This window comes from Phragmites australis, chromosome 16 (assembly GCF_958298935.1).
Source record: "Phragmites australis chromosome 16, lpPhrAust1.1, whole genome shotgun sequence".
Lineage (NCBI taxonomy): Eukaryota > Viridiplantae > Streptophyta > Magnoliopsida > Poales > Poaceae > Phragmites > Phragmites australis.
This window is the reverse complement of record NC_084936.1, coordinates 13,936,730-13,952,677: the sequence shown is the minus strand read 5'-3', so window position 1 is coordinate 13,952,677 and position 15,948 is coordinate 13,936,730. Positions and strand designations below refer to the sequence as shown.

At 44.1% G+C, this 15,948-nt stretch overlaps 1 protein-coding gene across 1 annotated transcript; it reads left to right on the top strand.

Moving 5' to 3' along the window:
• The first annotated feature begins 13,781 nt into the window (after positions 1-13,781).
• LOC133896268 (11 kDa late embryogenesis abundant protein-like) lies at positions 13,782-14,468 on the top strand. Its single transcript, XM_062336844.1, has one exon. It carries the CDS (start codon positions 13,864-13,866, stop codon positions 14,320-14,322), a length of 459 nt encoding a protein of 152 aa, XP_062192828.1. The 5' UTR covers positions 13,782-13,863; the 3' UTR covers positions 14,323-14,468.
• Positions 14,469-15,948: the final 1,480 nt, after the last annotated feature.

Genomic DNA, 15,948 nt, shown 5'->3' with positions numbered 1-15,948 from the left:
TCGCTTCTCCGCACTGTCGACTGTTAGCATGTGTACGTCCGGGAACGCCGGGGGGCCGATGGTGGTGGAGCGTTGGACCCGGCCACGCCTGATCGACCGCAGCGTCGCTTAAGCTCCAGGCTCGCCGGCGTGTCAAAGACATCGAAGTCTGACGCCTGAACGCCTCTACGGTTTGAGCCTTTGGCCTCCTCCATAGCACACTGACGGGCCACCCTCTCGTTCTCCTCCTGGGCACGCTTACGGGATGCAGCTTCTTGCTCCTCCGCAACGCACAGCTGATAGGCCATCCTCTCATTCTCCTCTTAGTCACGCTTCCTGGCCGCTGCTTCTTGCTCCTCCTTCGCATCATCGTTGGAAGGGCATCCTGTTTAACTTTAGCCATTTCCATGAAAATTTCACAGCATCTTCAAACACAACAGGCTTTGGTGGAGGTAGTGGAGGATGGAAATGAGACATGACACTGGCCTTATTAGGACTTCAGTACTAATTACCTGTTCAGAGAGAAAGCATTCTTCTCAAATCAGCATTTATATGCCAGTCCTACTAGTTCAGAGAGCAGCTTCTCTCAAAATGAGCTGGATGCTCTATCTGAGGTTGACCTCAAGAGTTTTCTTTTAGCAACCTAAAAGAAAACTCTTGAGGTCAACCTCAGATAGGGCGTCCAGGTCATCTTGAGACAAGCTGCTCTCTGAACTAGTAGAACTGGCATATAAATGCTTACTTTAGAAGAATACTTCCTCTCTAAACAGGCTATGTTGAAGCATCCTCGAGCCATATCATCATCACCACTATATATATTTTCCTATCACCATGCCACCCTCAAGACCACAATAGTAGATGAGATAATAGCTAGTTTGCATAGTCCATAGATAAAAGAATGTATTCCTTTCTTCTTGCAGCTACAAGCTATGTCAAGATGTGGAGAATCATGATCACCAAGATAATTCCATGATGGACAAATTTTGAATCATAGATCGTGATACATATCAGTTTAAATAGCTGGTATTGGAACAAAACAAATTGAATTGAGAAGATGTAATTAAGCCAGTGTGAACACCCTAGGCAATGGTTCTAGCGTAGCTATAGTAGGATATGACATCCACATCACCCCGGCGAAGGGCAAGGGCGAGATCTGATTGGGTGCATTGTCGACAACTACTTCAACAAATTGAAGAGCTGACGTTGCAAGGAAGGGTGGTGAGAAATTGATCGAGGTTGATCTCGTAGCTTCTGTTTGAGGTGTAGTGGTCTTTGGTTTGGAAGACCTCACATGAATTTAGAGGCGACATGTTGTGGCAACATCAAGACTAGGCCATATGTATATACATCAAGTAAATCACTAGTGGAAAAGATGATAAGCATTAAGTACAATTCTTGGTTAGCATTGTATACCGGAGACAAATGAAACATTAAATATAGATAACATTCAAAAGCTGCAGATTAAATTTAAAAAATTTCCAACTGTGGAATTGTATTGCCTTTTGTCTGATTATGATATCACAACCACCCTAAACTGTCTGATTATCTAAACTTGTCATGATTTTGCAGTTTCACATTTGAGATTAAGTAGCTAAAATCAAGGTGTTTAAAAACAAAAGCTCCAGACTTGGAATAGTAAAGAATGGCCATATTCAAATTCAGATGCTGAGATTAAGTAGCTAAAATCAAAGCGGGGTAAAAGTATCACTAGCACAATAATAGCCATGAATTGCAGATAGTTGACAAACTTGTAGAGGTGAGAAATTTGATGAAGGCCAAGTGATAGAGTGAGCAATGGAGGAGTGTCACCCAAAAGTAAGGGGTGGCCAAAACATCCTTCAGTACCATTAACATGCAAAATTATTTAGTTGCATTGTCTACACAGTGGTAGATTTTGAACTAGAATCAAATAAATGCCACAAAAATCATCAAAATGACATCAACCAGTGGTAGATTTTGAATGCACACGAGTGCAGCCGAATTTGATATCGCCTCACAACAAGGGAGGAAGGAGGGCGGGGGATTTACCTTTGCTCTATCGGTCGGTGAGGCAGGCGGGCATGGACGACGGCAGCATGAGCGGGATAGGGGACGGTGGTGTAGGGGACGGAGACGGTGGCCTCAGCTCCAGGACAAGGACGACGGGCATCCGGGGAAGGGGATGGCGATGACGGGGATCCGGGGACGATGAAGTCGGGGAGGATGCGGTGGGGACGGCGGCGTCGGGGAGGATGCAGCGGTGACGGCGGTGTCGGGGAGGAGCCGACGGTGTTGAGGAGGCGATAGGGACGGTGGTGTCGTGGAGGGCACAGGCAGGAAAATTTTTTCTAAGTGTCACAGGGCGGGAGTCGAGCAATATATGGGAGGACTTTCACTGCCGGCTCAATTTGAGCACCGGCAGTGAAAGAGTACCTTCACTGCCGGCTCAATATGACGACCGACAGTGAAAGTACCCTTTCACTACCAGCCCAATAAGTCAACTCGTAGTAAAAGTAGTTTTACTGCCGGCCAAATATGTCCACCGGCAGTGAAACCCCTTTCCCTGCTGGTGGCTTGGAGTGCAAAAAATTTGTTTAAGTTTCGCGCGCGCGCGAAGAGATTCGAACCCACGACTTGCACAAGTAAGACCAAACAAAATGTTATGCTACTCAAGTGATTTCGGTTTAATTTATACTATCTATACTTATTAACATTCTGTTGACCTAAAATCCTAATACATATTTATTTAAATTTGAACTTGCTATATACCAAAATTATATTTTGTATATACCTAAATTTTCTGGTTTAATTTTCTAATACAATAAATAAATAAAATAAATATGTTCATAACTATAAGTAATTCATTAAAAATTGAAAACAAATATGCTCATAACTATAGGTAATTCATTAAAAATAAAAAATAGTAATACATGGCAATAGTGCTAGCTTATGCTATTGATAATTTATTATTAAAAATCAAAAATCAATATGCTCAATAATAAAGATATCTTCCACCATAAACTAGAAACTGAAGGTTCCATAACAAAAGTGAGGTATAATTGCATCTAAAATAAATTCATACATAGTAATTAATACAATTTAGCTACTTTGTCTTAACGATTCGCCCTTTATTATGATCACAGCGTATATAGGGAGGTTCGTCGGTGTCTTCCATGGGACTTAGGTCGACGTCCTCTCCGAAAGAAGGTAGCGCGTTGAATTAATTGTAGTCTTCGTCGTCAACAACATTCTCCACTCCGACAATCCTTCTTTTTCCTTAAAGAACCACGTGGCGCTCCTCCTTGTTAGCCGGGCCTGGACCCTTTACATAGAAGACTTGCATAACATCATTCATAAGTACGAATTGTTCTTCTCTGTATCCAATGAGTTTTTGTCCATTGTAGTCATACCATACTTGTTGATCTTCACACCCCCTGGGAGTCTGACCCATTGGCACCGGAAAAGAGTAACCTTTAACACTCCATAGTCGAGCTCCCAGATCTCCTCTATGAATCCATAGTAGGTCTCCCTATTTCCATTACAGTCGTAGGCATCTATACGGACACCGTTATTTTGCTTGGTGCTCTTATTATCCTGAGCTCTCATATAAAATATATAGTTATTTATGTCATATCCTTGAATGTGAGGATTGTAGTTGATGGTCCGTGAGCCAATACAGTTAACTGAGCACACTCTATCTGCTTATACATCACTTGTCTACGTAACTAGGCGCCAAAATGATCTCGGTGCTCTCGTGCGATCCAAACATCAGACTTCCCTGGATTTATGGTGCGTATCATCTTCTGGTGTTCTTTGACATATAGATCCACTACAACTGATTGTTGCAGAACTGCAAAATGTGCTTGCGTGAATGAAACAGGGTCGTTAGTGCGGAATGAGTTTGCACCTATCGTCTCTTTCCTCTGTAGCCTCCACTCATGGCGAGATACAGGCACACCAATCTATTTGAGATTCATGTAGTCGACGCAGAAATCAATGACCTCCTCGGTTCCCTAGTCCTTGGCCATGCAGCCTTACGGCCAATTTCGGTTACGAACATATTTCTTTAGAACTCCCATGAACCTCTCGAAAGGGTACATCTGATGCAGAAACATAGGGCCAAGAGCCCGTATCTCTTTCACATTGTGAACAATGAGATGCACCATGATATCAAAAAATGATGGAGGGAACAACGCCTCAAGCTGGGATATAGTCTCGACCACGTCTTCCTGCAGCTTATTTAGCTTGGTTGGATTGATGGCCTTCGGTGATATCGCGTTGAAGAACGAACACAGCTTTATGATTGGGTTTCGGACCTTCGACGACAGAATACCTCTAATTACAATTGGAAGCATCGGTGTCATCATCACACGACAATCATGAGAATTCATGCCAGTTAATTTCAAATCTTTCATGTTTACTAGTCTCTTTATGTTGGTGGAGTAACCTGATGGAACTTTGATTCTATGCAAGCACTTGCACATTGCAATTTTCTCCGCCTTGCTCATACTGTAGCTAACGGGATCGAGATATTTGTCGCCTTCTTCTATATCTTCAGGATGTAGATCCTGTCTGAGTTTCAAACATTTTAGGTCCTTCTGTGCTTGGAGTGTATCCTTTGTTTTGCCAGGTATGTCTAGTAACGTACCAATCAAGCTATCACATACGTTCTTCTCAATGTGCATGACATCGATTGCGTGTTGAACCACCAAATCCGGCCAATAAGCTAAATCATAAAAAATAGATTTCTTTTTTAATATAGGAGCTCTAAGATTAGATTTCAGAACTAGTGTACTCCCGCATCCCTTTCCAAGGATAACCCTAAGTTCCTTTACCATGTCATATACATGTGTGAGGAACCGTCCAAATAGTATTCTAATTAATCATCAGGAGGATCATTATTCATAATCACAACCTCGACGATTAACCAGAATACCATTCCGGTAGTCCCGGCACGTGTTTTGTGCCCAGGATCGGAACACATGCCTTCCAACTCAAATATCACAACACAGTTTAATAGAGAGCAAATAATTAAACTGGATTACCATTATTAAACAAGCAACTGCTTCCACAATTTACAACAAAAGAGGAACAACAACAACTAAGCAGCGGAAGAAAACCTATACAACCAAAAGAGTATGGAGCCGCATGCCCTTAGGCTCCATACCAAAAGCGCCGGAGCTCGGAGTAGAAGGTGCTACTCCTGCCCGCCACCCTGATCGGCAGGCACAAAGTAGCCGAACACTGCCTCTTCATCGCCAACCTGCGAACCTGGAAGCAACTTAAGGGCAGCACCCTTAGTACGAAGGTACTAGCAAGTCTTACACAGTATGAGTATATATATTCTCGACTCCAAGGATCATGCATTTAAAGCTGTAGCAAGGATTAAGACATGTTTAAGTTCATTAAGCGGTAAGCAACCTAGACTCTAGGTGTAAGCAACTGACTTAACCAACCACCAACTCAAACCCTGCCAACCACCTGATCAAAACAGATATGTAACAACAAGTGTATAAAAGTAAACCATTCCCACCAAACCACCAACCACATACCGACCAAACCACCCAAACCATTCCCACCAAACCACCAACCACATACCGACCAAACCACCCCAATCCAACCATGCCACAACCCACATCGAAACTCTACGACCAAAATATGGTCGCTCGGTGGAGATAAGCGATAGCGATGCTCATGACCGAGAGCGCGGCAGCTCGAACTGATTTTACACCCTGCAGGGGGATACTCCTGGACCCACACGACACAGGGACCATACGGCTTGTGCCACCCGCTAAGATGCGCACAAGGGGGTACCCGTGACAACCTTTCCCAACCAGGCCCAACCATGTGGATCAACCATAGCTCGGCACGGCGGTATTAGAACTACTCCCCGAGCAAACTAATACCGCTAAAAGCCCGGACTCAAACCGGACTCACACCGTCTATGACGAGGCCCACATGACCACGTCTGCGAAGGTAATCGGCTCGCCTACCATTATATCAGCATGTGGTGAGTAAGGTATGTGCTAAAGCCGACTACACCGATGATCGGTGCTTAACCGGTGCAAACGGTCTACGGTGTCCGGGTTCCCTCCCCGAACTGCCTGAGGACTCCTCGTGAGCAGATGACACCCCTAACACCGCCCACACCTCGTCTCAACTCACCACTCACCAAACCGACTCATCATCAACACAACCATAAGTGCGAACAAATAATAAGTCCTAGGCTCGCGACAACGGTGGACGCCGTCGTCGACTTCTACCGGAAAGCCTAAGTACCACTAAGCATAGCGAACTAAAATTAGACCTCGATGACACCACTAGGCTCCTAGGAACAACACATGACACGTGACCGAAATGGGATAATGCATCGGCATAGGTTCTACCCAACTCAGTACCCGACACATGCAATGTATACATAAGCGTAGATAACATATTAAAATTTCAAGTAGACACGGTGCAATATGAACGATGCTTGCCTTGCTGCCCTGAATCAGAAAGGTGGGACGCCTCACGATCGCCCACGGCCTCCGGGATCGACGGATCGGCGTTCACTACAGAGAGCAACGCGTGCAATGTAATGAGCATGTATGAAATGCGATCATGTAAGAAAAATATGCTCCACAATACATGACAACATTACTCCAAGATCGTACTGTCCAAACCAGAATTTTCCAAGTGGTCTCAAAAGTTTGGAGTTCCTACGAATTAACTACGAATTTTACAAGCTATCAGCTATCAGGAAAGCCTGATAAACCGTGCTCGGGTGCCCGGGATGAACAGTACTCACGGGGGTACCCGGGGTGAACAGTACCCGGGGGTGCTCGGGATCGACCGTGCTCGGGTGCTCGGGGTGAACAGTACAGGGGGGTGCTCGGGGTGCTCGGGGTGAACAGTACCCGGGGGTCGTCGGGGTCGACCGTGCTCGGGGTGAACAGTACAGGGGGGTGCTCGTGTGAACAGTACCCGTGGGGTCGTCGGGTGAACAGTACCCGGGGGTGCTCGGGTGAACAGTACCCGGGGGTCGTCGGTGAACAGTATCAGGGAGTGCTCGGTGAACAGTATCAGGGGGTGCTCGCGGTGACTGAGCTCGTGCTCGGGTGAACAGTACCCAGAGGTCGTCGGGTGAACAGTACCCGGGGTGCTCGGGAGTGCTCGCGGTGACTGAGCTCGTGCTCGGGTGAACAGTACCCCGGGGGGTCGTCGGGTGAACAGTACCCGGGGTGCTCGGGAGTGCTCGCGGTGACTGAGCTCGTGCTCGGGTGAACAGTACCCGGGTCGTCGGGTGAACAGTACCCGGGGTGCTCGGGAGTGCTCGCGGTGACTGAGCTCGTGCTCGGGGTGAACAGTACCCGGGGGTCGTCGGGTGAACAGTACCGGGGGTCGTCGGTGAACAGTATCAGGGGTGCTCGGGTGAACAGTACCCCCCGGTGCTCGGGTGAACAGTACCCGGGGTGCTCGGGTGAACAGTACTCGGCGCTACAGTAAAATCAGCCTCGCGCAGCTCCAGAACAGCAGCCATTACGAAGGGAAAAACTGAGCTAAACTAACCTGGGAGTCTCTCTAAATCAAAAGTAAAAATGCCTAGAAGGGTGTACAGGGTCTAGACTTTGCTCAACCGCCTAGCAACATGATTCCTAACTCAAATCCAAATAAATCCTCATTTGTTCCCAGACTGCAGAACTTTAAGAACTTTGCAACCCTAGTTCCAGAATCAAGATCTATCCAACCAAAAATGAGCATACTTGCCATGGGAGCCTAGCAGACTCACCTAAGGTCCTTTGCTGAGGTTGGTGACCGCCAGTTGAAGGAGGAAACGACGGAAAATGGCTTGGAGAAGAGAGGAAAAACTGCTGCTTCCTTGCTTCTCCCAAAGAACACCAAACAAGTTCAGAACCAGCTCGAATTCCTTCGGGGAAACTGAAAATGAATTGGATGGACGAGTAGTCCCTGAGCTGGTGGTCAGGTGAGTACCACATACGTACCTTGATCTTGCTCCCAGAGGTAGGGATCCAAAAGGGGAAAAATGGAGCCTAAAAGAGAGAGTGAGAGACAGCCAACTCCAACTTGCTTCCTCAAAAAGCCTTATCTGGTGGAGTGGGTGAGTAGTACGTATGGGCAAGCTTTTTAGGGGGAGAGAGAGTGTTGTTGCCCACCTATAGAGAGATATTTTCCACCCAAGTGGGCCCCATTTACCTAGAGGAAAGTCCAGACTTGCTTCTAGCTCTTTTATTTCTCTTAGATTTTCCTTCTCCCACCTCATTGATTCAAAGTGAGGTGCTCCAGTGACCCAAACTGGAACATGAAGCTGAAATTGCATGTTTTAGGATTAAAACACACAATTACGGATTTTAGGACGTGACAACATGTCTCCCAATGCGATGCTTAAGTGGTGATCGAGTCTCAACTTTCCCATCAAAAGCTCTCCTGTTGCTGCGGTACGGGTGATTCTTGCGAAGAAATCTACGATGACCTAGGTACACCATTTTTCAGCTATTCTTCAGCCACAAGCTCTCTGTTTCATCCAAACAATGCACGCATGCACAGTAGCCTTTGACAGTCTAGCCCGATAGGTTCCAAGGGCTGGCCAATCCTGGATTGTTACGAATAGCATTGCGCGTAGGGTGAAGTTCTCTCATTTGTATGCATCTCATACCTGCACACCATCGTTCCACAGCATTACAAAATCTTCCATTAATAGTTTCTAGTATAAATCAATATCGTTGCCAGGTTGCCTCGGCCCTGGTATCAGCACCGGCATCATAATGTACTTCTGCTTCATACACAACCAAGGAGGAAGGTTGTAGATACATAGAGTCACATGACAAGTGCTATGACTACTACTTATATTGCCGAATGGGTTCATCCTATCCGTACTCAACCTAAATCTTATATTTCTCCCATCTTCTGCAAAGGGCTCCTTATATTTCCTATCGATGTTTCTCCACTACGTAGAATCAGCGGGGTGTCTCAGCATTCCATCATCCTTGCGCTCCTCGATATGCCACCGCATCAGTTCGTCATGCCTTTTGTTCACGAATAAACGCTCCAAACGGGGGACTATAGGAAAATACCATATCACCCTGATGAGAGGCCTTTTATTCTTTCCTTCACCAACAATATCATCACGGTCACACTTGTACCGTGATGCACCACAGACGAGACACGCTTCCAAGTCTGCATGCTCTCTACGATACAACATGCAATCGTTTGGACATGCATGTATTTTCTGCATTTTCAACCCCAATGGGCACACAACCCGTTTGACCTGGTACGTATTTTCTAGCACCATATTTCCCTTTAGAAGCAATTTCTGCAAGAACAGTAACAACTATGTGAAGCTTGCCAAACCACCCGTTGCTTACCTTCAATTGTAGTAGTGAAAGCATGGTACATAACTTTGTGTGCTCCTTCTCACAGTCCGGGAACAACGGTGTTTTAGAGTCTCCTACCGTACACTAGAACTTTTAAAACTCTCTTTCATTGGTGAAATTCCCCTCCCCATCACGCAACATCTGCTCCAGATCATCAGCGTCGGCGTCAGCCAACATCTCCTCTAGATCATCATCGATCAACGTATCTCTGACAGGCGGCATATCATTGTATTCGTCAGCCGGTATATCGGTGCACAATCTTTGTCTTCTCTGCTAATGTATTGCCCTTCCTGTACGATCTCAGCTTCACCGTGCTCAATCCAACAAGTATAGCCAGGCATAAAGCCCATTGGCATCAAGTGAAAATGTATTTGTTGGGTGGTGGAAAACTACTTTTTGTTCTTGCAATCAACGCATAGACAACACATGTATTGAGACTGTGTATTTGACTTGTGTACCAGGAAATAATCCATGCCGTTCTTGTACTCTGCGCTCACACGGCTCGTATTGTACATCCATCTTCTATCCATCTACAATTATATCATTATTGTAAATCTAAATTCATAACATTTAGAAGATTTTGCGATCACCAACAAATAAATTACATCGTCATCTCCTACCAACAATTGACCCAGGTTGGAGGAGCCGCCTTTTGTATGCTTTCACATACATTTTCGATGAGTATTTGCTGGTGCCATCCCTAGAAATTTTCTTTATTATTCAACCTTTTTGTAGAACTAATTAAGTAAAAATAAAAAATAAATACGCTCATACATAAAGTTTATATATTGGAGCTTGCTAATTAAATAAAATATAGAAAATATAATTGGATCTTGCTACATACCTAAATATCATGGAGAAATTTTCCAATTCATTAAAAATCAAAATAAATACGCTCATACCTAAAGTTTTCATATATGAGCATGCTAATTAATTAAAATATAAAAATATAATTAGAGCTTGCAACATATCATGGCTAATTTTTCTAATTTATTATAAATTAAAAATAAATATGCTCATATCTAAAGTTTCTATATTGGAGCTTGCTAAATTAATTAAAATATAAAAAATATAATTGAAGCTTGCTATATATCTTAATTTTATGTCTAATTTTTTTCTAATTCATTAAAAATAAAAAATAAATATGCTCAAATATATAGCTAATGTAAATCAATAATAAAAACACTTTCCACCATAAGCTACTAATTGATGAGATATAATTGCATATATATTGTCTTAAAACATCATGGCCATAGGTGCATCTCTATCATTTCAAAATCTAGAGCAATTTAGCAAACAAAATTCAACTAAAAATGAATTGGAGATGAAGTTACTTACCTTGGAACACCTATGGCATGAAGATTGCTCAAAATTTTGAAACCACTAAGAACTTGGTGACAAAAATGACCGCCGCCGAGCAAACAGAGCTCCTCTCTGTTGTGTGCTCGGACTTGGGGAAGGAGAGTGTGACTTTTATATAGTCGAGATATCACTGCCGGCTCATATAACAAGCTGACAGTGATATCCTGTTATCACTTCCAGTCGGTGGATTAAACCGGTAGTGAATATGAAGCAGGGTATCACTATCGGCTCAAGCCAATAGTCGGTAGTGATGTCCTTACCACTGCCGGTTCGTAAGCCACAATGACTATATTTTCCCGCACGATTAATGAATCGGCAGTGATCGACCGATATATATTGAAGTTTATGTAGTATTGCACAGTCCCGATTGTGTGACTCGAAACTGCCAATCATCCTGCGAGTATGCTGGATGGTAGCAACCAAGCTACGGAGGGCAGCATCTTCTGGGAATGAACTTCCTCTGATGTCCTCGCCCTTAAGCTAAAACCGAAAGATCAGAAACCAAAAAAATTAATTAATCTGTCGGTTGATTAAAATATACTTGCTGATTGTTTTTACTTATTCTTGTGTTTTATTTGATCTTGAATCATACATGCTAAGTGTTTATACTCACTCTTATATTTTATTTGGTTTTTAATATCAAGTAATCACGGCATGTATGGGATGTGTAGCACCATCAACCTGAGCGTGCGCACACACAAAATCTTAATTAATCATTCATCTTAATTAAGTAGAACTTTATTGTTAGTTTTATTTGGTTAAACTCTTGTAAGGTTTAGATGTTATCATGATTAGGGTGGTCACCTTTATTAGATCTTTAGGTCGGGTATGATATTTACCTACTGCTTATATAATGTGCTTGAGATTACTCAATGACTTGCTTGTCCATGATGTGCATAACTATAAGGGAACTTTGCCCGGATTTTCTATAAATTCTAAATTTAGTGGGATTTAAGTGTGATGTTGTAGCATTCCAGGCATGAAGCTAACGAGGGCGTTACATATGGCGAGGAGCGAGCACAAGTAGGCGTCATCCATTCGTCCTCCGTCCACGCCGTCGCCCGTTGCTTGTCCTCCGCTCACGTCGTCCTTACCACCTTCGGCGGCTCAACGCCCCTAGCTACGTCGATGCCGTACCACTGCTCGATTTGCTAGTGTAGTAGTGTCCCTGTGTGCAAATGCTTGATCTGCTAGGTAGCTAGTAGTAGTACTGCTCGATCTGTCTTCTTTTTTATATGGATCGAGCTGCGTTCAATGTGCTCAAACTGCTAGTACTCTGGTTGTTTATATTACTTCTAAGTCAAAGAAGTGTCATCTGTCCTAATTTTATCTCCCTTTTTACAGCACTCATTTGATCGCTACAAATTATGGTGTACATATACTGAATATTCTTTTGAGTATTTTTTTTCTGACACATGAGTCCTCTGCAGGCCCTACGGTGACTTGGGGCTCCAACAGGGTCAGGGATGGGGGACATTTCTACCTATTTTGTAGTTAAGGCCGGAACGGGGATCAAATTTCGGGGGTTGGAGCGGGGACGGGAGCCATCCCGCCCTGGTTCCACCCTACAAATGGAGCCTGAGTTTGCCCTGATGAATCTTGACTGCACAACACAAATCCATATGCCTGTGATTAATTACCACGAACCATTGTCAGTGAGGAGAACTGACGCTGTCCATTGCGATATTGATCCTCTAGGCCTCCGTTTTCACTCTGTTGCGTCGCCTCCAAACCTGCAGCAGCAGCCCGACCGCACGAGCTATCCGTTGTGCATGAGCCCCCGACTCCATGCACTTGGGCTGACCAAAGATCTGGAAAGCTCAAGGCCCGACCACTCGGTCCTAGGCGATTTCCTATCCTCCGCGCCTCCATTCATGAGGAGTTCCTGGAGAAGCTGCTGCCGAGGGGGCATGTAGCCACACCCTTTGCATTACCTGCTCCGCTGCAACATCTCGCATTTCTGGTCCCCAGCAAATTGATACCGACTTATTTTATCCCCAACACAAGTGAATTGTGTGTGAGGATTGAGAAATATCGATGGCTCCAAAACTGTTTGCGACAATCCAGCCATATTGACACGGTTTATATATGCACCTGTTATAATTTTTTAAAACATTCTTACATGTAGAGGATGGTCGTATATATGAGTTTGTGAAAATTTGTAAAATGATACGACTGTATGCGCGCGCCTGGTACCAGGATAGAACGTGGACTATTTTATTTGTCACTTTTACTAGTTAGTACTGTATCCGTTTTGGTTTACTGATAACTAATAAGTTACCGTAGTAATTTTGACGGTGTGTTTTTTTTAAAAAAAATTACAAACACTTAAAAGTATATAATACTAATGAAATATATTTTACAAAGAATTTAATGATAAAAAGTATTAAATATCTATAAATGTTTGTAAAAAATATAAAATCAAAATTGCTAAAGTAAAATAATTGGTGATAAGTAAAAAAATGAAAGTAGTATATTATATTTCATTGACAATATTATATGACCTGTGCACCGACCATGAAGATTTTGGAACTGTTTGGTTAGGAGTCAAAGCGAGCTAAACCAAATTTTAATCGTGTTTCAAAAATCTGGTCTCCACTTAGCCAAAATTTTTCTATAGCGTTTCTAAACAAATCTCAGACAGTCAAATCGTCCGTCAAAATTTTTAACCAACCAAAGTTTAGTTTGATCTCAAACCAAATATCATTTTAACAGTCAAAATTTAGCACTGTTTTAATTTAACATCTGATTAAATTTTAGGTTAGCTGGTAGGACAAAAACCAAACATCCCCTTTAAACCTGAATTGGACGGACCTCTCGAGTCAGCGCTGTACGGCTGTACCTAGAAGACTCCAAGACGGTCAATTCGCCTCTTCCTACCAGCTTCACGAGGTGCACTTCTTTGACACGCTGCCTCGTGTCCGGACACGTCGCGCCGCACGGCGAGCGTCTCCCACGTGCACCGGAGAACGTGTCACCACGGAGGCACTTGCATGTCCATGCACTACACCTGTGTACACTATCCGTTTACAGCCCCTCTATAAGAGGACAAGCAACTCGTCTCAATCATCTCTCAGGTCTCGAAAATTCCTTCGATTAATCCCCTTACTAGTATTAGCTAACAACGACACTACTTGCAGAGAGAGAGAGAGAGAGAGAGAGAGCAGCCATGCAGGCCGGGAAGAGCGCGATGGAGGCGACAAAGGAGGCCACAGCCAACCTCGGCGCATCGGCGAACGCCGGCATGCAGAAGACCCGTGCCGTCGTGCAGGGGCAGGTTGAGAAGGCCACGGCGCACAACGCGTCGGACAAGGCCGCGGCGGAGGCGAACCAGCGGGACCGCGTGCGCCTCGCGGAGGAGGAAAAGCAGGACGCCATGCGCGCCACCGCGGCGGCCAAGCAGCGCGCCACCGGCGCGGGCACGTACCAACACCCGTCGCAGGGCGCGCCCGGCATTAGCGCCCAGGGCCACGGCGCCGCTCCCACGGGAGGGCACGTCGAAGCCGGCGTCGCCGAGACCCGGCCCATCGGCATAGGGACCGGCACGGCGCGTCCCAGCGCTGCGCACAACCCGCACGTCGGGAGCGACTTCTCGCAGGCGCGCGGGACCGGCGGGCAGTACCAGTGAGATCGAGCTATGTAAACAGATTAGGTAACCGTGTGGTGTGATTAATGCGGAGAGAGATGCTTGTACATGAATAAGTTTGCGCCTGTCGGATAATCATGCAAAGTAATTCACTCCAACATGACCTGTACACCGACCGAGGAAGACGCCATACGCAGTAGGTATCCTAATTTTATATAAGTATTTGCATAATCGACCCTTTAATCCAGAGACAGTGCTAATCAGCCCACCTTACTAGCAGGTTTGCTCGCGACACAAATCGGACAGGAAACGACAAAGGAGCGTCCTCCGTGTCACCACTCCAGACAGCCCCTACTTTCTTTTTTGCATTTTTCTTTTTTAAAAAGTTTATATGAAAAAAGTTCTGTTTAAAAGTTTTGAGATAAACTTAAACGAGAAAAGTTTCGTTTCAAAAGTTTTGGAAAAAAGTTTTGCAAAACTTTTATTTAAAAGTTTTGACAAAAAATTAACTAGAAAAGTTATTCTAAAACTTTTCGAGAAAAGTTACCGTGAAAAAAATTAAATTATCAGAACACTTAGCCTGTTTGCTCAGTAGGATTCAGGCTTGCAGACTCCACAGCCGCATAGTGTGGCCTAGCAAGTGGGAGCACACGAGGTAGGAGACCTAAAATCTTGTGGGCTCACGAGCAATTCCTTGTGCGTGCCTATAAAACATTTTTTTCACCAATAGTAGTCTCCGTGGTGGTTGGTTGACTGAAAAGTATTTGGTCTGATGGGGAAATTAGATTTTGTGTTCCGTGTATATTTGCAGTAAAGGTAGTTCCCGAAGGTCATTTGGGACGGGGATTCTTGTCCCGAAATGCTCTTGGGTGCTAGTGGGGGTTTCAGGAAAAATATGTGGGTTTCCGCATTGAAGGCATCATGCAACAATGTTGAAGATCTTCTGGTTGATTTTGGTTTTATGAAGTATCATATTAGAGAATTTTTACAGTGCTTGTCACTTATAGGACATAGGTAGTACTCCATCTGGTTGCAAATGTAGGTCGTTTTAGCCTCCTCAACTATTCTTTAAATATAAGTCATTCTCGAACTTCTATGCTTTTTTTCTCTTTTGTTCCTATCTTGCTTTTGTTTAATAAATGCTACCACTCTCATAAATATATTTTTTTCAATACAGAATAAATGAAAGGCAACAAAGTCATTTGGTCTACTTTCTTAATTCTTGTGCACAAGTATAAAACGACCTACATTTGCAATCGGAGGGAGTATCAATTTAATCTGACTATTTACGTGATTGGATATTTTTATAATTATCGTATTTTCAATTAAATTAACAACCATGCTATTCAGGGGTGGGTGAGAGTGACATGATGATATCTTGAAATGACCTCTACATTGTACTGACTCCGGTGTGGTGCTGCTATACGTAGCCATGATCTTGGTGTACAGGTCGATGCGATGGTGGCTATAGCATCTAGGCCCCTAGGTAAGAGGTAAGAGTTTCGGTGATTAATGACAACCGTATCATTGTGACTAACGTATGCGCTTTGAACAGTATAAAAGAAAAAGAAAAACATAATTGACAATGATGTCTTGATACTCTTGCCCTTTAAAGAGCTTATATGGACGATCAAAGGACTGGTACATGAAAGATAAGGATCTTCTAGT